Genomic DNA, 26,868 nt, shown 5'->3' on the forward strand with positions numbered 1-26,868 from the left:
CACAAAAAGGTGACTCGAGTATAAGCAGAGGGGGGCATTTTCAGCACAAAAAAAATGTGCTGAAAAAACAAGCTTATACTCGAGTATATACGGTATGTATATGTAAAAGACAATAGAGCGCTGTTCATCAAACAAAAAAAAACATGAACAATATATTGTGTATAAAAGTCCACTTCAAGGAAAATAATTCCAATGGTGAAAAGAAAAATTATTGTGACATCCATCCATGTACAGACAGGTCAGGAGTATGTCATACACAGTCCAATGTACAGAGTGTAGGGGTCAGGAGTAGGGTTGTCCCGATACCGATACGTCCTTCGTGATTACAGAGTTTATGCCATACTGAAGGGCAGGAAAGCAGAAGAGCTCCCAATTTAGGGTCCTTCTAAGGCACCCTCTTTGTTCATTGATCTTAGTAAGAAGGATAGTGATACTATACGTGACTTTCTGTTATGGGTTTTCTTAGATTCGGTGAAATTTAAAAAATGTTGCCGTACTGCACGAGTACTCTGAGAAAATCCAAAATAAGCTTTTACACAAATAAAGATCTGAAGGGTAGATGGTATAACCCCCACATAAAGATCTGAAGGGTAGATAGGTATAACCCCACATAAAGATCTGAAGGGTAGATAGGTATGACCCTACATAAAGATCTGAAGGGTAGATAGGTATAACCCCACATATAGATCTGAAGGGTAGATAGGTATGACCCCACATAAAGATCTGAAGGGTAGATAGGTGTATGACCCCACATAAAGATCTGAAGGGTAGATAGGTATAACCCCACATAAAGATCTGAAGGGTAGATGAGTATAACCCCACATAGAGACCTGAAGGGTAGATAGGTATGACCCTACATAAAGATCTGAAGGGTAGATAGGTATGACCCCACATATAGATCTGAAGGGTAGATAGGTATAACCCCACATAAAGATCTGAAGGGTAGATAGGTATGACCCCACATAAAGATCTGAAGGGTAGATAGGTGTATGACCCCACATAAAGATCTGAAGGGTAGATGAGTATAACCCCACATAGAGACCTGAAGGGTAGATAGGTATGACCCTACATAAAGATCTGAAGGGTAGATAGGTATGACCCTACATAAAGATCTGAAGGGTAGATAGGTATGACCCCACATAAAGATCTGAAGGGTATATAGATATGACCCTACATAAAGATCTGAAGGGTAGATAGGTGTAACGGACCTATGCATGCTGCCGGGACATCGATAATCTTCATGCAGGGAGGACTACAAGGAACTGCATGGCTTGTCACAATTGGATGTACCACAGTGTATTCTGAGCTCAAAGGGTTAACTGGACAAAGGGTCTCTTTCACTGCTGAATGCTAATGTTCCCTTTGCATAGCTAATGAACGCTCTTTTGTGTAGGTAATAGCCCCCTGTGAGGTGTATGCTGATGGGGATTATGTGTGAGTGATAATTGTTTTAAAGGTTAATTGAATTCTATTGTCTGATCAAGTTAAGTTTAGGAGCCGAAACGGCTAGCGGCTGATTGGCTCAAGGGAGTGTCATTTGTTTCTGTACAGTTTGTAACCAGATATAAGGAGGAAAAATGTGGCATTAAAGTTCAGTCCTGCTTGACTCTGCAAACGTAGCCCGTCTCGTTTCTTGAAAGGGCGTTCGATGGGATATACCGGCGGTACCTGCATATCGCAGCTTGCCAGGGAAAAGGACGTCGCCAACGGCTGAGACCCTCGCACTACATGGGTAGCCGTTACAATAGGTATGACCCCGCATAAAGATCTGAAGGGTAGATAGGTATGACCCTACATAAAGATCTGAAGGGTAGATAGGTATGACCCCACATAAAGATCTGAAGGGTAGATAGGTATGACCCCACATAAAGATCTGAAGGGTAGATAGGTATAACCCCACATAAAGATCTGAAGGGTAGATGGGTATAACCGCACATAAAGATCTGAAGGGTAGATAGGTATGACCCCACATAAAGATCTGAAGGGTAGATGAGTATAACCCCACATAGAGACCTGAAGGGTAGATAGGTATGACCCCACATAAATATCTGAAGGGTAGATGAGTATAACCCCACATAGAGACCTGAAGGGTAGATAGGTATGACCCCACATAAAGATCTGAAGGGTAGATAGGTATGACCCCACATTAAGATCTGAAGGGTAGATAGGCATGACCCCACATAAATATTTGAAGGGTAGATACGTATGACCCCACATAAAGATCTGAAGGGTAGATGGTATGACCCTACATAAAGATCTGAAGGGTAGATAGGTATGACCCCACATAAAGATCTGAAGGGTAGATAGGTATGACCCCACATAAAGATCTGAAGGGTAGATAGTATGACCCCACATAAAGATCCGTTTTTTTTTTCTGGAGGAACTCCCAAACACATCACCAAACTGCATTGATGTTCCTCAAATGTCTTCTAAGACAGAGAGGAAATAACATTTAGTGGATTATAGAGATCTCAGTGAACAGTCATTGGGATGTATTTGTCTATGGGGACCGGTAACAATGGCAGGCTGGTATATCTGAGATTACATTCTTATTACATTCTTACACTTTTCAACTTCCTGCTACTCCACACAGCATTGCAGATCACATTCCACCGAAAGAATGAGGTTTCTATGCAAACAAATTAAATAGCAATTCTTCCTCCACAGTCACACGCCACTGACAACAGAAACCCTATACATAGTACAACCAACTGATAGCCGGACCTATAAAACACTCATCTGTCTGCCAGTTATTATTGCAAGTTCAATATTTACCACCTCCTGTAGGACAGTTTCTATGTACTCAATAATGTTATAATGATAAGGAAACCAAGGTAGGGTCAGTAAAACAACGAACCTCAACCAGTTCTCTAGGAAAGTCCAAAAATTAGGACGGAATGTTGGCTCAAACTTGTGTTGCATACAAATGTTGTTGGAAATTCCAAACGTCAAGAACGCGGTCACGTACAACCCTACCACGAGCCAAGAAAAATGAAGTTCAATGATTCCGAGCATGCGTCGAATTGATTCAGAGCATGCGTATGATTTTTGTACGTCGGGATTGGCTACGGACGATCGGAATTTCCGACAAGAACTTTTGTTGGTCGGAAAAATTGAGAACCGGCTCTCAAACATTTGTTGTCGGAAATTCCAACAGCAAATGTCCGATGGAGCCTACACACGGTCGGATTTTCCGACAACAAGCTCCCATCGAACATTTGTTGTTGGAAATTTCCGACCGTGTGTACGCGGCAAAAAACGTTTCTTTCACTCGTGGTTAGTATTTGGCTGAAGCCATTTATGATCAATCAACTGTGTTTACTCTTTTTATATCATAATGGCGACAGAAACCACCCAAATGACCCTGATCAAAAGTTTACATACCCCGGTGATTTTCGCCTGATAACATGCACACAAGTTGACACAAAGGGGTTTGAATGGCTATTAAAAGGTAACCATCCTCACCTGTGATCTGTTTTCTTGTAATTAGTGTGTGTGTACAAAAGGTCAATGAGTTTCTGGACTCAAGACAGACCCTTGCATCTTTCATCCAGCGCTGCACTGATGTTTCTGGATTCTGAGTCATGGGGAAAGCATAAGAATTGGCAAAGGATCTGCGGGAAAAGGTAGGTGAACTGTATAGGAAAGGGATATAAAAAGATATCCAAGGAATTGAGAATGCCAATCAGCAGTGTTCAAACTCTAATCAAGAAGTGTAAAATGAGGGGTTCTGTTGAAACCAAACCACGGTCAGGTAGACCAACTAAAATTTCAGCCACAACTGTCAGGAGAATACTTCGGGATGCAAAGAAAAACCCACAAATAACTTCAGGTGAAATACAGGACTCTCTGAAAACATGTGGTGTGGCTGTTTCAAGATGCACAATAAGGAGGCACTTGAAGAAAGATGGGGCTGCATGGTCGAGTCACCAGAAGAAAGTCATTACTTTGCAAATGTCACAAAGTATCCGCTTACAATACGCCAAACAGCTCAGAGACAAGACTCAAACCTTCTGCCACAAAGTCTTTTGGAGTGATGAGATCAAAATTGAGCTTTTTGGCCACAACCATGAACACTACATTTGGAGTGGAGACAAGGCCTATGCTGAAAGGTCCACCATCCCTACTGTGAAACACGGAGGTGGGTCGCTGATGTTTTGGGGATGTGTGAGCTACAAAGGCACAAGAAATTTGTTCAAAATTGATGGCAAGATGAATGCAGAATGTTAAATACTGGAGGAACATTAGCATTGATCAGCCAGGAAGCTGCACATGGACATTGCAACATGACAAGGATCCAAAACACAAGGCCAAGTCCACCTGTCATTGGCTACAGCAGAATAAAGTGAAGGTTCTGGAGGGACCAGCTCAGTCTCCTGACCTCAATATCAGAATATTGAACAACAAATAAATAATGTGCTCAAAAACCATGATAATATTTTTTATATATATATATCGTATTTATCGGGGTATTGCGCGCTCCGGCGTATAGCGCGCACCCCTAAATTGGACCCGCATTCCTGTGGAAAAAAGATTTTTGTACTTACAGTTTTGGTGTCTTGTGTGGCGTCCATCGGCGGCCTCGTCGGGTCCGACGTCCGTCTGCGGCTTCGGGTGTCCTCTTCGTCTGGTCCGGCGTCCTTCTGCGGCGTTCTCCCCGCTTTCTCGCGCCAAGTTTGAATACTGCGCCGGCATATACCAAGCGCAGTACACTCGTGTATAGTCGGGCAGGCTCGGCTACTCTCGCGCTCACGTCCTGTACGTCCAGGACGTGAGCGCGAGAGGAGCAGAGACTGCCCGACTATACACGAGTGTACTGCGCTCGGTATATGCCGGCGCAGTATTCAAACTCGGCGCGGGAAAGCGGGTATCAGTGTATATCGCGCACCCACGATTTTGCCCTGATTTTCAGGGCAAAAAAGTGCGCGGTATACGCCGATAAATACGGTATATATATATATACTAAAGTGCCAAGTGCTCCAAAATAAAGTGTTCAAGTGCCACACTTCCTTCTTGTGACCTCACTCACCAGAGTAAGTGGACCGCAACTTTGCAGTCTGGGGTCAAAAAAGCTGTGATCTCCAAGATCTGGTGTACGAGAAATGATCTCTCAGAGAAGCTTGCATATGGATTGAGGTAGATGAAGAATAATGGAAAAAAACTGAAAAAAGCCAATAGTGAAGGATCGCTAGTACTGTGTGTGCTGCGCAATCACAAAATGCCACTCACGAGACATCTGTGTTGAACAGGCATCGGTGTATGTTCCGGGTCCACCACTACGATGGCGTGCATTCCAAAGTAGGTGGAAGTTGTGTCACTGGTTCGAGAAACCAGAAATGCATCAACGCGTTTCGTCCCTCCTCCAGGGCGTCATCAAGGACATGTATAAAGGGGTTAAGCCAAACACTAACCATGAGTGGAAAAAAAGTTTTTGTGTTATCATTCATATTCTCTTGATTTTTCATTCTTAATTTTTTATTCTAAATTTCAGAATTTTCGAATTTTCAAATTTTAGAATTTCCGAATTTCCGAAATTCAGAAATGAGAAAATTAAAAAATTCAGATATTTCCAAAATTAACAAATTTGTCTAAATTCGTTAAAGAACCAAATTCGGAATTAAACGAATTGCACATAGCCTACTGCTACTGATATTTCTGGTGGAACGTGATGGCGTCACAGACGGTTCCCGCTCACTGTGATTCATGTTATGGCTTCCTCAGGACAGGAGTGGCGTCTGTGCTGTCATCTCAGCAACTAGACATGTTTGGTTTTGTCAATCACTGCTGTAAAACACGTAGGAATGCAAGTTATTTTTATATTGCTTTTTTGTAAAATTGGAAATGGTTTTATGCTATGCGAGCCTCTTCACTCTATTTGCTGAGTTGCTACAAAGATAAGGAGAGTCCCTGCCATCGGGACTTGTAGCCCATCCCCCATACAGTTAGAATCACTCTCCAAGGCACACTTAACAGTAATCAGTGCATTTTTATAGCACTGATCGCTGTATAAATGACACTGGTCCCAAAATAGTGTCAAAAGTGTCCAATGTGTCCGCCATAATGTCGCAGATCGGCGCCATTACTAATAAAAATTATTTCAGAATAATAAAAATAGCATAAAACTATCCCCTATCTTGTAGACGCAATAACTTTTGTGCAAACCAATCAATATATGCTTATTGCGATTTTCTTTACCAAAAATATGTAGAAGAAGAATACGTATCGGCCTAAACTGAGAAATAAATTAGTTTTGTTAATATACCGTATATACTGGAGTATAAGCCAAGTTTTTCAGCACATTTTTTTTGTGCTGAAAATGCCCCCCTCGGCTTATACTCGAGTCACCTTTTTGTGCCTGATCTCCCGGACTTTGGGGACCCGGTACCAGCCGGCTGTAGCTCCCCTGGACCCCAAACTTGGCACACATATAGCCCGACTCTTCCTCTACAAGTGTGAAAAGCTTGTTGTCCGGGGGACCTACGGCCGGGGAGCCTCAAATTTACTGGAAAAATTACCATTTAACATGGGAGTCTATGGAAGGGGTGCCTGGCTTTGAAAAATCTGTATTTTTCAAAGCTGGGCACCCCTTCCATAGACTCCCATGTTAAATGGTAATTTTTCCAGTAAATTTGAGGACCCGGTACTGACCGGCTGTAGCTCCCCTGGACCCCAATCTTGGCTCAAATATAGCCCCACTCTTCCTCTACAAGTGTGGAAAGTTTGTTGTCCGGGGGACCTATGGCCGGGGAGCACCGATTTTTCAAAATCGGGCACCCCTTCCATAGACTCCCATGTTAAACGGTAATTTCTCCAGTAACTGGTCATTTCTCTGGTGACTTTGGGGACCCGGTACTTACCGGCCATAGCCATTGCTGTCTAGGGGACCTATGGCCGGGGAGCACCGATTTTTTAAAGCCAGGCACCCCTTCTATATACTCTTATGTTAAACGTAAGTCTAGGCATGGACACAGTGAGGCATGGACACAGTGAGGCATGGGCACAGTGAGGCATGGACACAGTGAGGCATGGACACAGTGAGGCATGGACACAGTGAGGCATGGGCACAGTGAGGCATGGGCACAGTGAGGCATGGGCACAGTGAGGCATGGGCACAGTGAGGCATGGACACCCTAGGCTTATACTCGAGTCAATGCACACATATAGCCCCACTCTTCCTCTACAAGTGTGCAAAGCTCGTTGTCTGGGGGACCTATGGCTGGGGAGCACAATTTTTTCAAAGCTGGGCACCCCTTCCATAGACTCCCATGTTAAACATAAGTCTAGTCATGGACAGAGTGAGGCATGGACACAGTGAGGCACAGTGAGACATGGACACAGTGAGGCATGGGCACATTGAGGCATGGGCACATTGAGGCATGGGCACATTGAGGCATGGGCACAGTGAGGCATGGGCACAGTGAGGCACACAGATGGACACCCTAGGCTTTTACTGGAGTCAATGCACACATGTAGCCCCACTCTTCCTCTACAAGTGTGCAAAGTTTGCTGTTTGGGGGAACTACAGCCCCGATTTTTCAAAGCCGGGCACCCCTTCTATATACTCCCATGTTAAACGTCAGTCTAGTCATGGGCACAGTGAGGCACACAGATGGACAACCTAGGCTTATACTGAAGTCAATAAGTTTTCCCATTTTTTTGTGGTAAAATTAGGTGCCTCAGCTTATATTCGGGTTCGGCTTATACTCGAGTATATACGGTATTTTTTGGGAATATTTATTATAGCAAAAAGTAAAAAATAGTGCTTTTTTTTCCAAAATTGTCGCTCTTTCTTTGTTTACAGCGGAAAAAATAAAAACCGCAGAGGTGATCAAATACCACCAAAAGAAAGCTCTATTTGTGGGGGGAAAAAAAATGACGTAAATTTTGTTTGGGACTCCCAAACAAAATTTACGTCATTTTTTCCCCCCACAAAACGTGCTGGAGCCTTTTCTAGGTAAAATGATTTGTACAATATTTCTCATTTTTCATTTGATGTACTGTGATTGTATTGAATCTGCTTTTGTATATTTTTCAGGGGTAAAGAAATTAACCTTCATCTTCAAGACTCAGGTTTATGTTTTACTGTTTACTGTTTTATGGTTAGTATGTTATTATAATTTTTATAATTTATTTTATGTACATTTTGTACAACATTTTGTTCAATACCCTTTTGCACATTTTATTTATGTTCAGTAGCTCTTTCTACAGTAGCTCTTTTTCAGGGTACTCTCTAAGGGTATTTTCATGTTCAGTATTGGGGGGGGGGGGGAGCACCGGCGCCTAATAGAGTACCGGCACCTCTTTTAGCACTGTTTGGGAGCCACGTCACACGACCGCGCAACTGTCAGTTAAAGCAAAAGAGTGCCAAATCGCAAAAAAGTGCTCTGTCAGGAAGGGGGTAAATTCTTCCGGGGCTGAGGTGGTTAAAGTAACGCAGTGCTGTATAGCAAAAAATGGTCTGGTCATTAAGGGAAGGAGGGGGGGGGGGTAAAACCTTCCGGAGCTGAAGTAACAATGGGAATGCATTTTTAATATGTGGAAGCAATCTATCTTAAATCTACAGAACTGGGAGTGCTGTATAGTGGGACTTGTTTGCCATTGTCATTTCCATAACCGCAGACAGAAACATTGTTATACAAACAATACAAACTTCCTAGAACTGGTCAGACTGGTTATGTTTTGGGGACTTTATTAGGAGAAAAAAAAGTTTATGGTTGTAAAGTGTTTTGCACTCTTACCTAAAGTGGTTCTAAGGGCATTCTCTGCATTAAAGGTAAAAAAAAAAAAAACTTCTGAATTGCGCCCCCGCCCTATACATGCCTTAGCCCCATCTCTCGATCCAGCAATATGCATGAGAGCCTGGCTCTCTCCTCTCTCACCTCATTGGACAGAGAGGCAGCAGTCATTGGCTCCTGCTGCTGTCAATCACATCCAGTGAGGGGAGAGAGAGGGGGGAGTTATGGGGGGCAGGGCAAAGCCACACTCTGTGTGTCAAGGTCGGGAGGGAGCATGAACAAGTGTCCCCATAGCAAGTGGCTATATATGGGGGCACTCAGCAGGCGTGAGAAATCATTTTGCACAGAGCAGCCCCCAAACCACCTCTTCTCGGGGTCCCCCACCGGTGCTCCAGACTCCCCCCCCCCCCATAGCAAGCCACTTTCTATGAGGCCACTCAGTAGGGGTGAGGAGCCGGGTGCACCAGTGGGGGACCCGAGAAGAGAAGGATCGGGGCTGTTCTGTGCAAAACCATGGCAAAGAGCAGGTAAATATTAGACATGTGCAATTTGTTTTGTTACAAATTCGCTTTTCGAGGAAATTTTACAAATACGTTTATTCAGGTATATATATGAATTGATGAAAACCCGTTTAACGAATTTGGAAAATCCGAACATTTGAAAGTTAAAAAATTTAAAAAGGAAGAACTAAAATTTGATTCAATTTTATTACCAACTATTAATTGGAATATTCTTTCAAATTTGACTGTTGGTGAACGTAAGGAATCCGAATTTTTTCAAAGTTACGAATTAGCCGAAATAACAAATGCCGCATCTAAATGAATGGAATGTAACAAATTATTATTAATAATAATAATAATAATAATAATAACGATAATTAATTATAGTAATAATATTAAAAACGTTTATAATAAAAAAAAATATATATATTTTTTATTATTTTTATTTATTATTAGTAATTTGTCCCCCCTCCCGCCGCCATCCGGTGCCTCACCGGGCTCTCCCGTGCCATCGGGGGCCCGGAGAGCGAATTGGTCGGCGCTGCCTGGAAAGCATAGAGTGATCTCTATGACCGTCGGAGGCCCGGGCGCGACGTTATGACGTCACGCCCGATACCCGGAAGTAAACAAAGCCGCAACCGCGGCTGTCGGCATGTGATCAGTGATTTTTTTTTTACCGATTTCATGCTTGTAAGCCTGGAGGAGAGATGTGGGGTCTTATTGATCCCACATCTCTCCATAAAGAGTACCTGTCACACACTATTCCTATTACAAGGGATGTTTACATTCCTTGTAATAGGAATAAAAGTGATCAAAAAATAAAAAAAAAAATTGTAAAAATAAAAAAATTTAAGTAAAATAAAAAAAAAATGTTTTTCAAAAACGCCCCTGTCCCCGTTATCTCGCGCGCAGAAGCGAACACGCATGCAAGTCCCGTCCACATATGTAAACGCTGTACAAACCCCACATGTGAGGTATCGTTGCGTGCGTTAGAGCATGTGCAACAATTCTAGCACTAGAAAAATGTTAAAGTGTCACCTATGGAGATTTTTAAGTACCGAAGTTTGGCGCCATTCCATAAGTGTGCGCAATTTTAAAGCGTGACATGTTAGGTATCTATTTACTCGGCGTGACATCATCTTTCACATTATACAAAAACATTGGGCTAACTTTACTGTTTTGTCATTCATGAAACCGTTTTTTCCCCCCAAAAAAAGGCATTTGAAAAATGATTGCGCAAATACCGTGCGAGAAAAAAAAGTTGCAATGACCGCTATTTTATTCCCTAGGGTGTCTGCTAAAAAAAAAATATATAATGTTTGGGGGTTCCGATTCATTTTCTGCATTACTCACAATCCGAGGTATTACTGTACCTATAATTTAATAGTTGTTATTATTATTAGTTAGTTATTATTTCGGAGTTTCTAATTTTCTTTCTTATTTTCGAAATTATTTGAAATAACAAATGACCCGAACACCCCCCCCCCCCAAAAAAAAAACGAATGTCAAGAAAACGAAAATTACCAACTTTTTTAACCGCTTGAGGACTGCTGCGCAACGATATACAATCGACAAAATGGCACGGCTGGGCACAAAGGCGCACATGTACGTCCCCTTTAAAGAATTACTATAGGAAAAAAATGTTTTACTTTAAAATAACAAACATGTTATACTTACATTCACTGTGCAGTTCGTTGCCTACGCTGCTCCAGGCTGACCGGCGAAGAGGATCTCGGGACCGAGCGCGGGACTTTCGAGGGGACAGGTAAGTAAAACGGGGGCTCAAGGGGGGGGGGGGGGGCGTCATCATCAGATATTTTTTCACCTTAATGTATAGATTGCATTAAGGTGAAAAAAATATTTTCTTTACAACTCCTATAAGATCCCAGCCGAGGGTCGCAAGTGAGCTGGCGGAGACGCGCTCGCGACCCGGTCCTCTTCTCCGTGACCGTCCCCACGGGTACAGCGGACCCGATTACCGCCGGTGTCCCGCGATCGGGTCACAGAGAGGAAGAACGGGGAGAGGTGAGTGTAAACAAACTTCTCCCTGTGCTTCCTAGTGAGCCTGTCACTGATCGTCTGTTCCCTGTCATAGGGAACGACGATCAGTGACATCACACGCCCAGCCACGCCCCCCTACAGTAAGAATCACCCCATCTTAGGGCACACTTAACCCCTAAACGCCCCCTCCTGGTTAACCCCTTCACTGCCAGTGTAATTTTCACAGTAATCGGTGCATTTTTATAGCACTGTTCGCTGTAAAAATGACACTGGTCCCAAAATAGTGTCAAACGTGTCCGATGTGTCCGCCATAATGTCGCAGTCACAATAAAAATCGCTGATCGCCGCCATTACTAGAAAAAAAAAATGCATATCGGCCTAAACTGAAGAAAAAATATGTTTTTTTTTATATCTTTTTTGGGGATATTTATTACAGCAAAAAGTAAAAAAATATTGAATTTTTTTCAAAATTGTCTCTCTATTTTTGTTTATAGCGCAATAAAAACCGCAGAGGTGATCAAATACCACCAAAAGAAAGCTCTATTTGTGGGGAAAAAAAGGACGTCAATTTTGTTTGGGAGCCACGTCGCACGACCGCGCAATTGTCAGTTAAAGCGACGCAGTGCCGAATCGCAAAAAGGGGCCAGGTCCTTTACCTGCATAATGGTCCGGGGCTTAAGTGGTTAACAGCGCACATGTCTAGTAAATATAACGTTAGTTATAATTAAAAAAATAATAATGTAGAATCATTTTAACCACTTGAACTCCGAAAAATGTATCCCCCTTTGTGACCAGGCCATTTTTTGCCCGTTTGGCGCTGCATTACTTATGTAACACAATGGGGTAGGATTTAGAAGGGGCATTAAAGGTTCCTCTACATTTAAAAGACATGGTGGGCCAGATCCACAAAAACGGGCGTATATTTAGGCGGGCGTAGCGCATGTCATATGCGCTACGCCGCCGTTACTCAGAGTGGCTCGTAGGGTATCCACAAAGCACTTGCTCCCATATGTGCGCCGGCGTAACGCAAATCGGCCGGCGTAAGCCCGCGTAATTCAAAGTAGGCTTGGAGTGGGCGTGTTGTATGGTAATCTGGTTTGACCCCACGTAATTGACGCTTTTTACGAACGGCGCATGCGCCGTCCGTGGACGTATCCCAGTGCGCATGCGCGAAATCACGTCGCAAATAGTCAATGCTTTGGACGTGAACGTAACTTACGCAAAGCCCTATTCGCGAACGATTTACGCAAATTTGACGCTGTCCCGACGTCCATACCTAACATTGCGTACACCTCAGAGGCAGGGGTAACGTTACGCCAAAAAAAGCCTTACGCAAACGACGTAAAAAAATTGCGCCGGGCGGACATACGTTTGAGAATCGGCGTATCTAGCTAATTTGCATACTCTACGCGGAAATCAACGGAAGCGCCACCTAGCGGCCAGCGTAAATATGCACCTAAGATCCGACGGCGTACTAAGACGTACGTCAGTTGGATCCAGCCCACATTCAGGCGTATCTTGTTTTGTGGATACAAAACAAAGATACGACGGCGCATCCTAGAACTTACGCGGCGTATCAATAGATACGCCGGCGTAAGTTCTTTGTGGATCTGGCCCGATGAGTCTACAGTACATTCAGCAGTTAGGTGGTTGGGAAGAGTCGCCCCTTCGGTGACCTCATCCAAATCACGTGATGTCTATGACATCATATTCAGCTACATAACCCAGGCCAGTATTTTAAGGATTAACCAACATGGCTTCACCCAGGATGTCCTGGATCACTAAAAAGATCTATGGGTAGTCCGAGACGCGCGACACAACAGTTTATCTGCTAAATCTCCAAAGCCTTTACTGTGCTTTATACTGCATATTATGTCATTGCTTGACAATGACCGTCTGTCTATACAGTGCTGGATTTATAAGGGGACAAAAGGGGAAACTGCCCTGGGCCCCCTGACAGAAGGAGCACCGATATATACAAAAATGATATAAAAACAATAAAAAATAGATTATATATATATATATATATATATATATATATATATATACACACACTTTTCCGACGGGGTAACGTATCCCGTTTACGTTACACCGCCGCAAGTTTTCAGCGCAAGTGCCTGATTCACAAAGCACTTGCCTGTAAACTTGCGACGGCGTAGCGTAAAGCCGTCCGGCGCAAGCCCGCCTAATTCAAATGGGGCGTGTACCATTTAAATTAGGCTTCGTTCCCGCGCCGAACGTACTGCGCATGCTCCGTTTTGAAATTTCCCGCCGTGCTTTGCGCGAAAAATGACGTCGCCCCGACGTAATGTTTTGAACGGCGACGCGCGTTACGTACTTTCGTATTCCCGGACAACTTACGAAAAAAAAAAATTTGAAATTCGACGCGGGAACGACGGCCATACTTTAACATGGGCTGTCTATTGTTGCACCACCTAAATGGCAATCGCAACTTTACGACGGGAAAAGCCGACTAGCGACGACGTAAGAGAATGCGACGAACGCGCGTACCTTCGTGGATCGTCGTAAACAGCTAATTAACATACCCGACGCGGAAAACGACGCAAACTCCACCCAGCGGCCGCCGAAGTATTGCATCCTGAGATCCGAAGGCGTACAAAGCCGTACGCCTGTCGGATCTTAGCCAAATGCCGTTGTATCTTTGTTTGAGAATTCCAAATAAAGATACGACGCGGCAAATTTGAAAGTACGCCGGAGTATCAGCAGATACTCCGGCGTACTTTTTCTGTGAATCTGGCCCAATACTTCTTTTATTAAATATACCGTATATACTCGAGTATAAGTCAAGTTTTCCAGCAAATTTTTGTGCGCTGAAAATGCCCCCCGCGGCTTATACTTGAGTCTCCTTTTTGTGCCTGATCTCCCGGATTTGGGGACCCGGTACCGGCCGGCCATAGGTCTCCTGGACCCCAAACTATCACATGTAGCCCCACTCTTCCTCTATAAGTGTGCAAAGTTTGTTGTATGGGGGACCTACAGCCCGGGGAGCACCGATTTTTCAAATCCGGGAGCCCCTTCCATAGACTCCAATGTTAAACGGTCATTTCTCCGGTATTGGCCGATCTTAGGTTCCCTGGACCCGGGACTTGGCACACATGTAGCCCCATTTCTCATCTATAAGTGTGCAAGACTCCCATGTTAAACGTCAGTCTAGTCATGGGCACACAGAGAGGCACGGGCACACAGTGAGGCACGGGCACACAGAGAGGCAAAGTGAGGCAGGGGCACACAGAGAGGCAAAGTGAGGCAGGGGCACACAGAGAGGCAAAGTGAGGCAGGGGCACACAGAGAGGCAAAGTGAGGCACGGGCACACAGAGAGGCACGGGCACACAGAGAGGCACGGGCACACAGTGAGGCAAAGTGAGGAACAGGCACACAGTGAGGCAAAGTGAGGAACGGGCACACAGTGAGGCAAAGTGAGGAACGGGCACACAGTGAGGCAAAGTGAGGAACGGGCACACAGTGAGGCACGGGCACACAGTGAGGCATGGGCACACAGTGAGGCACGGGCACACAGTGAGGCACGGGCACACAGTGAGGCACGGGCACACAGTGTGGCAAAGTGAGGCATGCAGATAGACACCCTAGGCTTATACTCGAGTCAAGTTTTCCCAGTTTTTTGTGGTAAAATTAGGTGCCTCGGCTTATATTCGGGTCAGCTTATACTCGAGTATATAAGGTATTTTGGGAAGTAATATTGTGCCAACCATCATCTGTAAACGTTTACTCTGGACTGGTATATTGTAAAGTTTGCAGCTCAAGCTAACCACACCTAGAGCTTGATGACTGCATGTGTGTGTATGCATGTGTGACCTCAGAATGACGTTGTGCCATGCATTTAAAAAAAAAAAAAAAAAAAAAAAAATCTTCCCTCTCCTAGCAAAAATCCCCCTCCAAACTCAACCCTTCTATAGCACAAACCCACCAAATCCCCCATCTAGTAGAAATCCTCAAATTTCTCCTCCAAAACACAAATCCCCCCCCCCCCCCTTTCAGTACCAACTCCCTTCCCCCCAACCCCCATCCTAGCACAAATCCCCCCCACAAATCTCCCTTCCTAGCACAAATCCCCAATCATCCTACAAGCACAAACCCCCCCCCAAAAAAAAATTATTACCTCTACCATATAACTTGTATAGCACAAATCCCCCTCCTAGTACAAATCCTCAAATTTCTCCTCCAAAACACAAATCCCCCCCATGCCAAATCCCCCTTCCAGTGCCAATTCCCTTCCCCCAATCCCCATACTAGCATGAATCCACCCCCACAAAATTCCCCTCCTAGCACAAATCCCCAATTACCGTTTTTTTGGGGTATAGCGCGCTCCCGCGTATAGCCCGCACCCCTAAAGTTGCCCAGAAATTCCTGTGAAAAAAAGATTTTTGTACTTACAGTTTTGGTGTCTTGCATGGCGTCCATCGGTGGCCTCGTCGGGTCCGGCGTCTGTCTGCGGCTTCGGGTGTCCTCTTCGTTGGGTCCGGCGTCCTTCTGCGGCGTCCTCCCCGCTCGTTTCCCGCGCCGAGTTTGAATACTGCGCCGGCATATACCGATTGCAGTACACTCGCGTATAGTCGGCAATGCTCGCGCTGATGTCCTGGACGTACAGGACGTGAGCGCGAGTGTAGCCGAGACTGCCCGACTATACACAAGTGTACTGCGCTCGGTATATGTCAGCGCAGTATTCAAACTCGGCACGGGAAAACGGGTTTCGGCGTATATCGCGCACCCACAATTTTGCCCTGATTTTCAGGGCAAAATAGTGCGCGCTATACGCCGATAAATACGGTATCTCTACAAGCACAAATCCCCCCCCCAAAAAAAATATATATATTCCCTCTACCATATTACTTTTATAGCACAAACCCCCCCAAATCCCCCTCCTAGCATAAATTCTCTTCTCCCATTCACCTTCCCAGCAAAAATCCTCCCCAATTACAACTTCCCAAAATTTGTCCTCCAAAAAAAAAATTCTTACCCTCAGCCGCCCCCCCCAAATTGCCCTTCTCAATACAAATCGCCCCCCCCCCTCCCATCTCCTTCTGGTGTTCCCCACCTCACATGACCAGGGCCACCTGCCACTCCTGACCACCCCTTGTCCCGGTCCCGTCTGCAAGTACATGTAAGGAGGTCCCCTTTACCTTGTCCACCTTGTCTACTTTGATGTTCTCCAGATCCTCCATGATGAACTCCAGGACCTTGATGTGACCTCTCTGCGCTGCACAGTGGAGCAGGTTGAGTCCATTCTGAAAACGTGATCGATAAAGTGTCACTAAACCCCCCAAGAAAGACAAAACCTTAGAACTATAAAACGTATGCTGGGGCTTGGATTAGAAACATAGGCCCAGATTCACAGCGGAGATACGACGGAGTATCTCTCAGAGTATCAATGCGACTGATTCATAGAACCAGTTACGCATAGATATCCATAAGATCCGACAGGTGTAACTGTTTTACACTGTCGGATCTTAAGATGCAATACCGCGGCCGCCGCTGGGGGGAGTTCGCGTCGTAAACCAGCGTCGGGTATGCAAATTAGGAGTTACGCCCATTCACGACGGATTTTCGCGTTCGCTACGTCGCCGCTAGTCTAGTTTCCCGTCGCAAAGTTAGTCGTCGTTTTTGGTGCCTTAACTTTACACAGCAAACGTATTGCTGTATAAAGTATGGCCGTCGTTCCCGCGTCGAAATTTAAAAAATAACAACGTCGTTTGCGTAAGCCGTCTGGGAATATGGAATTACGCTACGCGCGTCACTGTTCGAAAAAATTACGTCACGGCGCGCAAAGCACGGCGGGAATTTCAAAACGGAGCATGCGCAGTAGGTCCGGTGCGGGAGCGCGCCTAATTTAAATGGCACACGCCCATTTAAAATTACGCGGGCTTACGTCGGAGGCCGCCGGCGTAGGTTTTCATTGCAAGTGCTCTGTGAATCAGGCACTTGCGATGAAAACTTGCGGCGGTGTAACGTATCTACGATACGTTACGCCGCCGCTAGTCTACGTGAATCTGGCCCATAGAAAAGTGACTGCAGCAAAAAAAAAAAAAAGTGGTCCATCGTGTCTTTTTTTTTATACATAATTTGTATTTTTTTTCTTTTGCTTTTTTTTTTATTGGTCAACTCTTTTGTTGTTTTGTTGAGTATAGATCTAGGTTTGTCCCAAGCATGTTTGCAACCATTTACTGTTGTTGACTGGCGCCCTCTTCACACTCCTCCTCCACCCATAAAAGCTGTACGATCGCTTCCCACAAGGAAAAGTGTTTTATAAATGGATGAGACCGATCCCGGATAAGGGGTGGGAAGAAGGATCGGCTGCCCTGGGCGTAGAGGGGGTTTGGAGAATATTCGTGTTGGGAAGGACAATTTGGGGGGGGGGAGAGGATTTGTGCTAGTAGGGATGATTGGGGAAGTTATGCCAAGTGCAGGGCCGATCCTAGGCAGGGTGCAGGGTGCACCCAGGCGCCGCAGAAGTGGGGGCGCCGAAGCTCCAAAGTGCTCCCCTCCCTCCTCCTTGTCTGTGTCCAGAGGTGGAGCACATGTAGCGGGTGCTGCGGTTCCCCATCCCGCTTGCTCTCTCCGCTGGCAACTGACAATAGCGCATACCTCCCGCTGTCCCCGGAACCCGGGCTGGGTACCACAGCGGAGCCTATTACCTGAAAACGTTTCGAGACTAGGCTCCACTAATTAATTCTGTCCGGTGTGCATGGAGCAGTCTCCTGTCTGCCCCGCCCCCTCTGCGTGTGTCGGCTCTTCTCCCATAGGCGGTGTGATGAGAGGCTTCTGGGTTGGCTGGAGCTGCTGCCAATCATCCCGTGCACTCCCAGAAATGCTCTCCGAGTGCCACCCTCCAAGTAACCAAAGATGCCACGTATGCCCCGCCCCCTGTAAAGTGCTTCTGCTCCCAGCGCGCCCGAGCTACAGGGATCTAATGGACAAGTACTGATCTATGGGAACACCTGCTGTGGGGGGGCTCTGATGGGGGACACCTGCTGTGGGGGGGGGCTCTGATGGGGGACACCTGCTGTGGAGGGGGCTCTGATGGGGGACACCTGCTGGGGGGGGGCTCTGATGGGGGACACCTGCTGGGGGGGGGGCTCTGATGGGGGACACCTGCTGTGGGGGGGGCTTTGATGGGGGACACCTGCTGTGGGGGGGGGCTCTGATGGGGGACACCTGCTGTGGGGGGGGGGCTCTGATGGGGGACACCTGCTGTGGGGGGGGGGATCTGATGGGGGACACCTGCTGTGGGGGGGGGGGGGCTCTGATGGGGGACACCTGCTGTGGGGGGCTCTGATGGGGGACACCTGCTGTGGGGGGCTCTGATGGGGGACACCTGCTGGGGGGGGCTCTGATGGGGGACACCTGCTGGGGGGGGCTCTGATGGGGGACACCTGCTGGGGGGGGCTCTGATGGGGGACACCTGCTGGGGGGGGGTCTGATGGGGGACACCTGCTGGGGGGGGCTCTGATGGGGGACACCTGCTGGGGGGGGCTCTGATGGGGGACACCTGCTGGGGGGGGCTCTGATGGGGGACACCTGCTGGGGGGGGCTCTGATGGGGGACACCTGCTGCGGGGGGGCTCTGATGGGGGACACCTGCTGTGGGGGGGCTCTGATGGGGGACACCTGCTTGGGGGGCTCTGATGGGGGACACCTGCTGGGGGGCTCTGATGGGGGACACCTGCTTGGGGGGCTCTGATGGGGGACACCTGCTGGGGGGCTCTGATGGGGGACACCTGCTGTGGGGGGACTCTGATGGGGGACACTAATGAAGACTTCTTAGGGGAGCATCTCTGTGTTTGAGTCGTAGCCATAGAAACATGTGTAAAGGGGAGGAGTTAGTAAGATGACCACGCCCATGTGGGGGCGCCATAAATATTTCTGCACCCAGGCGTCTGTGACCCTAGGATCGACCCTGGCCAAGTGGAGAAATTTGCGTGTGGGGGAGAAGATTTATGCTCAGAGGAAAAATCTGAGAGGTAGAGGATTCGTGCTAGGAGGGGGGATTTGGGGAGGGAGAGGATTTGAGCTTGGAGTGGGATCTTTGTGTTAGGAAGGGGGATTTGAGGGAGTGGATTTGTGCTAGTAGGGATGATTGGGGGATTTGTGCTTGGAGGGGAAATTTGGTGGGGGGGGGGGGCGATTAGTGCTAGGGGAAAAGATTCGGGGGGATTGAGTTGGGAGAGGGGAATTTGGAGTGGTGGAGAGGATTTATGCTCAGAGGGAAAATCTGAGAGGTAGAGGATATGTGCTAGGAGGGGGGTTTTGGAGGGGGATATTTGTGTTAGGAGGGGTGATTTGAGAGGGTAGATTTGTGCTAGTAGGGGTGATTGGGGGATTTGTGCTAGGAGTAGGAGTGATTGGGGGATTTGTGCTAGGAGATGAAATTGGGGGGGGGGGGGGAAGGGGTCAGTGCTAGGAGATGGGATTTGGAGTTGGGGTAGAGGATTTGGAGGGGGATATTTGTGTTAGGAAGGAGGATTTGAAGGGGTGGGTTTGTGCTAGTAGGGATGATTGGGGATTGGTGCTAGGAGAGGGGATTTGGGGGGGGGGTTGTGTTGGGTGCTAGGAGAGGGGATTTGGGGGGGGGATTGTGTTGGGAGAGGGGGTATGTGGAGTTGGTGGAGAGGATTTATGCTCAGAGGGAAAAATCTGAGAGGTAGAGGATTTCTGCTAGGAGGGTGGTTTTGGAGGGGGATATTTGTGTTAGGAGGGGTGTTTTGAGAGGGTAGATTTGTGCTAGTAGGGGTGATTGGGGGATTTGTGCTAGGAGAGGAAATGGGGATCAGTGCTAAGAGAGGGGATTTGGAGTTGGGGTAGAGGATTTGGAGGGGGATATTTGTGTTAGGAAGGAGGATTTGAAGGGGTGGATTTGTGCTAGTAGGGATGATTGGGGGGATTAGTGCTAGAAGAGGGGATTTGGGGGGATTGTGTTGGGAGAGGGGGTATGTGGAGTTGGGGGAGAGGATTTATGCTCAGATGGAAAAATCTGAGAGGTTGGGGATTTATGCTAGGAGAGGGGATTTGGGGAGGGAGAGGATTTGAGCTAAGAGGGGAAATTTTGAGTGGGGGGGATTAGTGCTAGTAGAGGGGGATTTGTGTTGGGAGAGGGTTATTTTGAGGGGGGAGAGTATTTATGCTTAGAGGGAACATTTGAGGGGTAGAGGATTTGTGCTAGGAGGGGGAATTTTTGTTTGGGGAGAATTTTGGCTTGCAAAGGGAATTTATGCTTATGGGGCAAGAGTGAAGGTAGTGCTCAATTTTTTTTGGAGGGGATTTTTGCTGATACATAATTTTCAGACATTTTGAGGGGGGAGGCGCTGTTTGGCATCTTCGCTCTGGGCACTAAACGGCCTTGTCCTGGCACTAGGAGAAACTGACCTTTCATTCATTCCCCCGTCCTCCAATTATACAATGCTTTTCACCACAGTATCATGGGACCCATAGGTGTGCGCAGCCTATAGCATTAGGGTGTGCACCCCAAAGCGCGAACATATTTGCATGTGTGTGCATGTGTATATTCAGTATACCGATGGTGTCAGTAGAGCGATGGACAGTGTCAGTATGGCAGAGATTGGTGTCAGTCGGGAAGTGGACAGTGTCAGTAGTTTGTATTTTAGGAGCCCCATTAGGGAGCTTTGGTGAAATATCAGGGGTCTATTTCTGTGCGTTACTGCGCGTTTAATGCTGTATACTTCTGTGCATTACTGCACCTTTAATGCTGTATACTTCTGTGCATTACTGCATGTTTAACGTTGTATATTTCAGTGTGTTATGTGCCGTTTAATGCTGTATTTTTCTGTTCGTTAGTGCACATTAACCCGCAGTATATTTCGGTGTAATCTGCACCACACAGGGTGATTAGGGTGTGTCCAGGCACACCCTGTGCGCACGCCTATGACGGGACCGCTTCCCCTGCTTACCGGAGCCGTCGGTAGCCGTGGAAACAATCCAATCCCAAGGAGTGATGGGCAGGAAGTTGAGTGAGGGCAAGATGGCCCCCACTAGAATCTATGTTCTTGGAGGACCGGAAGACGTCTGACGTCACTAATGCCTAATGGCCTTAAAGGGCCAATTTTTTTATTAGTAAATGTAAAATTACTTTTTTTTTTGCTTATAAAAGTGTGAACGTGAGATCTGAGGTCCTTTTCACCCCAGATCTCACAATAAGGAGGACCTGTCATGCTGATTTCTATTACAAGGGACGTTTACATTCCTAGGGCCAGATTCAGCTAGATCCGCGCAATATTTGCGTGGGCAAAGGGCAACGATTTTTGCTCTGCGCCCACGCAAATATTTTGATATGCCCGCGATTCACGGAGCAGTAGCTCCGTAAATTGCGCGGGCGATATGCTAAATAGCCCGGCGTAAGGGCGCCTAATGTAAATGATCCCGCCGGGAATCATTTAAATTAGGGGCGCTCCCGCGCCGAGCGAACAGCGCATGCTCCGTCGGGAAACTTTCCCGATGTGCATTGCGGCAAATGACGTCGCAAGGACGTCATTTGCTTCTAAGTGAACGTGAATGGCGTCCAGCGCCATTCACGAATCACTTACGTAAACGACGTGAAATTTAAATTTCACGAGCGGGAAGGGCGGCTATACTTTAGCATTGGCTGCCCCTGCTATAGCAGGAGCAACCTTGCGCTAAAGTCGCCGTACGGAAACTCCATACCTTGCGTGGGCAGGGCCCGCGCAACTTTTGTGAATCGGTGGTAGTATGCAATTTGCATACTATACGCCGATCACAATGGCCGCGCCCCCTAGCGGCCAACGCAAGAATGCAGCCTGAGATATGAAGGCATAAGGAGGCTTATGTCTGTCATATCCTAGGCTGCAGTCCGCGTAGCGATGTTCCTGAATCAGGGGCATTCGCTACACGGGAGCAAAACATCTATTGCGCCGCGCAACCTATGGTTGCGCGGGCGCAATAGCTTCTTGAATCTGGGCCCTTGTTATAAGAGTAAACGTGATAAAAAAAATGTTTCCCACTTCTTATTAAATGATTGAACAGTACTGACTGGCATATTCAAGGCTTTGGATATTTTTTTATATCCTTTTCCATTTTTGTAAAGTTTCATTACCTTGTTACGCAGGTCTTTTGGCTGTTCTTTTCTGCTCCTCCTGATCTTTGGCTTGTTCCACGACTACACTTCTGCTTGACCCCAACCTGCAACCACTTGTTACTGATCTTTGGCTTGTTCCTCGACTACACTTCTGCTTGACCCCAACCTGCAGCAACTCCTTACCGACCTTTGGCTTGTTCCCCGACTACGCTTCTGCTTGACCCCAACCTGCAACCACTTGTTTTTGACCTTTGGCTTGTTCCTCGACTACGCTTCTGCGTGACCCCATCCTGCAACCACTCCTTACTAACTCTTGGCTTGTTCCCGGACTACGTTTCTAGTTGACTCCAACTTGCAACCACTCCTTGCCAACCTTTGGCTTGTTCCTCGACTACGCTTCTGCTTGACCCCATCCTGCAACCACTCCTTACGACCTTTGGCTTGTTCCCTGACAATGCCAAACCCCTGATCTATGAATAAGCACTAAGGCATAGTGCGAAACGTCAGCTTTTCTTTTGTTGTGCTGTTTTTTGCTGTGGCATGCGTTTTGTGATTTTTAATTAAAGGAGGAGTTTTTTTTGGAGTGCGGCTATCCCAGCTTCTTTTCTTTCATCTCAACCTGACAATGCTTCTACTTGACTCCAACCTGCAACTACTTGTTACTGACCTTTGGCTTGTTCCTCGACTACGCTTCTGCTTTACTCCAACCACTTGTTATAGACCTTTGGCTTGTTCCTCGACTACGCTTCTGCTTGACCCCATCCTGCAACCACTCCTTACTGACCTTTGGCTTGTCCCCCGACTACGCTTCTACGTGACTCCAACCACTTGTTACTGATCTTTGGCTTGTTCCACGACTACGCTTCTGATTTACTCCAACTTGCAACCACTTGTTACTGACCTTTTGCTTGTTCCTCCACTACGCTCTGCTTGACCCCAACTTGCAACCACTTGTTACCAACCTTTGGCTTGTTCTTCCATTACACTTCTGCTTATCCAAATCTGCACCACTTGTTTTACCAACCTTTGGCTTGTCTACAGACTACACTTCTGCTTGATCCCCTTGTGCTACATCTGATACAGCTTGCTCACCTCCTGGTGGGGCGATCCTGAGAGCTGCAACCTGGTACTAACACGAAGCAAAGCTAATCTCCATCAGCAGCTCTGGGGAATACTGGTTAGTGCTTCGACCCGTACCCGTGTCATCCACCAGGGTGACCTGCTTATAAACAGTACCTATGCTACTGGTTGGTGGGAGTCTCTCTACAGCTATAGCTACTGGCCTTTCAGCCTGACCCCTGACCATGACACTATGTTTTATGAGTGGCTTTTTCTGGCCTTGATGGGCTTACAGGAACAACAGGTAAGCCTTACCTTATTTTGACAGCTGATTTTGGCTCCGGCATTGACCAGGATCTGCAGAATTTTGAGGTGTCCAAACCACGCCCCCAGCAGTAGAGCATTCATTCCAAACTAGAGGTCCAGAAAATGGGCAGAAAGAAGAATACAATGTTCATATAGCGATGGCAATGCACGTAAATACTGTATTCATGAGAAAGGTGGTCAACAAAAAAGGGGAAAATTTCTTATTTGGATGCATCGCTTTAAACAATACTGGCCCAGATTCAAAGAGCAATTGCGCCTGCGTAACCATAGTTCCGCAGCGCAATTGCTTACATGCCCCAGCGTAACGACTTCTCCTGATTCAGAGAGCTTGTTACGCTGACTGCAGCCTAAGATATGCGTGGCATAAGGCTCTTATGCCCCCATATCTTAGGCTGCATTCTTACGCAGGCCGCTAGGTGGCGTTCCCGTTGTGGTCAGCGTATAGTATGCAAATTGCATACTAACGGCGATTCACAACGTTACGCGAGCCCTGCGTACGCAGTTTACGTCGTTTGCGTACGGCGCGTAAGGCTGCACATGCTAAAAGCAGGGGCAGCCAATGCTAAGGATACCCGTCGTTCCCGCGTCGCGAGGTTTAAATTTTACGTCGTTTGCGTAAGTGAATCGTGAATGGCGCTGGACGCCATTCACGTTCACTTTGAAGCAAATGAGGTCCTTGCGACGTCATTTACCGCAATGCACGTCGGGAAAGTTTCCCGACGGAGCATGCGCTCTACGCTCGGCGCGGGAACGCGCCTAATTTAAATGATTCCCGCCCCCTACGGGATCATTTAAATTGCGCGCGCTTATGCCGGGCATTTTGCCGGAGCGCCCACGCAATTTACGGAGCTACTGCTCCGTGAATCGAGGGTAGCGCAGAAAATTTGCGGGGGCGCAGGGGAAAAACGGTGCCCTGCGCCTACGTAAAAACTGCGCAAATGTTACTGAATCTACCCCACTGTATGCTGCTATAATCAATATACACTGAAATGTTGCTGATCGCTTTACTTTATCTACATGCAGGACTTTTTTCTGCCGAAACGTGGCGGAACGCCGTTCCGCCATCTCCAGCAGCCCTCCTCCTCTGCAGCCTGTCACATAACACAGAAGCCAGTAGAGGAAGTTTTCTATACCACTCACTTCCTCCACCGGGTTCTGGATGCCATTGCTGGCATCCAGGGCATGTGCCCCATGGGTCCAGACGGCGCAACTGTCAGCATTTAATGGGGGATGCCAGAAGCAGCATCTATCCCCCGCTTGCCGCCTACAGCACAGAGCCCAGTGAAGTTCTCTGAAACGCCTTCTCGGCTCTGTGCGACACAGATCTGACAGGTGGAGCTGCATTGATGAGACTGTACTAAAAAGTGAAATGTGGGGGGAGGAATGTAACCTGTGGATGGGGAGGGGGTGACCTGTGGATGGGGAAGTGAGCCGTGGACAGGGGGAGAGGGTGAGCCGTGGACAGGGGGAGAGGGTGAGCCGTGGACAGGGGGAGAGGGTGAAGGGTGAGCCGTGGACAGGGTGAAGGGTGAGCCGTGGACAGGGGGAGAGGGTGAGCCGTGGACAGGGTGAGCCGTGGACAGGGGGAGAGGGTGAGCCGTGGACAGGGGCAGAGGGTGAGCCGTGGACAGGGGCAGAGGGTGAGCCGTGGACAGGGGCAGAGGGTGAGCCGTGGACAGGGGCAGAGGGTGAGCCGTGGACAGGGGGAGAGGGTGAGCCGTGGACAGGGGGAGAGGGTGAGCCGTGGACAGGGGGAGAGGGTGAGCCGTGGACAGGGGGAGAGGGTGAGCCGTGGACAGGGGGAGAGGGTGAGCCGTGGACAGGGGGAGAGGGTGAGCCGTGGACAGGGGGAGAGGGTGAGCCGTGGACAGGGGGAGAGGGTGAGCCGTGGACAGGGGGAGAGGGTGAGCCGTGGACAGGGGGAGAGGGTGAGCCGTGGACAGGGGGAGAGGGTGAGCCGTGGACAGGGGGGGGAGGAGGGGGTGAGCCGTGGACAGGTGGGGAGGAGGGGGTGAGCCGTGGACAGGGGGGGGAGGGGGTGAACCGTGGACAGGGGAGAGAAAGTGAGCTGTGGACAGGGGGGAGAAAGTGAGCTGTGGACAGGGGGGAGAAAATTTGAAAATCGGAAATTCCAAGATTCAGAAATGTGAAAATTCAGAATTCGAAAAAATTCGGAAATTCGAAAATTTCGAAAAATCGGAAATTAGAAAATTCAGAAAAACGAATGAAACGAAAAAACTAACAAATTTTTCTGCAGTGCACATGTCTATCCTGGACACCGCCATCCCAGGACAGCTTAGTAAAAAGCGTGACTTCCCCAGAAAATCCGGGACGGTTGACAAGTATGACGTCATGCAAGATTATTATAGGGCCCAGGGGTGCCTATGCATTAAGATGGCCCTGTGACCAGGGCATTCATTGCTATTCAGCACTGCACAAATTTAACTGGCAATTGCACGGTCATGCCACACTGTATCCAAATGAAATTTATATAATTTTTGTTTTTAGAAATTCTTTTTTTTTTATGGTTTTCAAAGTCACATTATAATTTTCACATTTGTATACTCATTTTACCATTCTAAATATCATCGTGTTCTATACTCTTATCTCCTATTCGGTTCCTTACTTCAATGTGAGTTATCTTTTCCTTCTCTGTCATTTTTTTTTTTTCACACACAATCGAGCTTTATTTTGGTGGCATTTGATCAACACTTTTTTGTGATAAAAAATTAAATAAAAAATAAAATAAAAAAAAATATTTTCTACTTTGTGTTAATAAAAATATCGAATAAAATCAAAATGTCTTCATAAATAAATGTACCGTATTTTCCGGCGTATAAGACGACTTTTTGGATGCAAAAAAATGCATCCAAAGTCGGGGGTCGTCTTATACGCCGGTGACAGTCTCCGCGATGCGAGCGTCCATGATTTAAAAGCCGCTCCTTCTCAGCGTGTCCTGTGATAGGCGGAACACAAATCTTCCCAGCAGCGCCTCTGTTCTGTGTTCCTCCTATCACAGATGCCTTCTCATCCTAGGACGAGAGGACATCAGCGATAGGCAGAACACAGAACAGAGGCGCTGCTGGGAAGATTTGTGTTCCGCCTATCACAGGACAGTCTGAGAAGAAGGCGCGGCTTTCAAATGATGGACGCTCGCAGCAGA

At 47.3% G+C, this 26,868-nt stretch overlaps 1 protein-coding gene across 2 annotated transcripts in view; it reads right to left on the minus strand.

Moving 5' to 3' along the window:
* The window catches only part of ANKDD1A (ankyrin repeat and death domain containing 1A), a 104,521-nt gene that overhangs the window by 40,956 nt on the left and 36,697 nt on the right, over nt 1-26,868 (minus strand). For both annotated transcript variants that reach the window (XM_040342310.1, XM_040342311.1), the window contains 2 exons: nt 23,694-23,792; nt 16,397-16,501 (listed from right to left, as the gene is read on the minus strand). In XM_040342310.1, the coding sequence (XP_040198244.1) occupies nt 16,397-16,501; nt 23,694-23,792 (204 nt within the window). The remainder of the gene's footprint in view (nt 1-16,396; nt 16,502-23,693; nt 23,793-26,868) is intronic.

The sequence above is a fragment of the Rana temporaria genome, chromosome 3, assembly GCF_905171775.1.
Source record: "Rana temporaria chromosome 3, aRanTem1.1, whole genome shotgun sequence".
NCBI classification, from domain to species: Eukaryota; Metazoa; Chordata; class Amphibia; order Anura; family Ranidae; genus Rana; species Rana temporaria.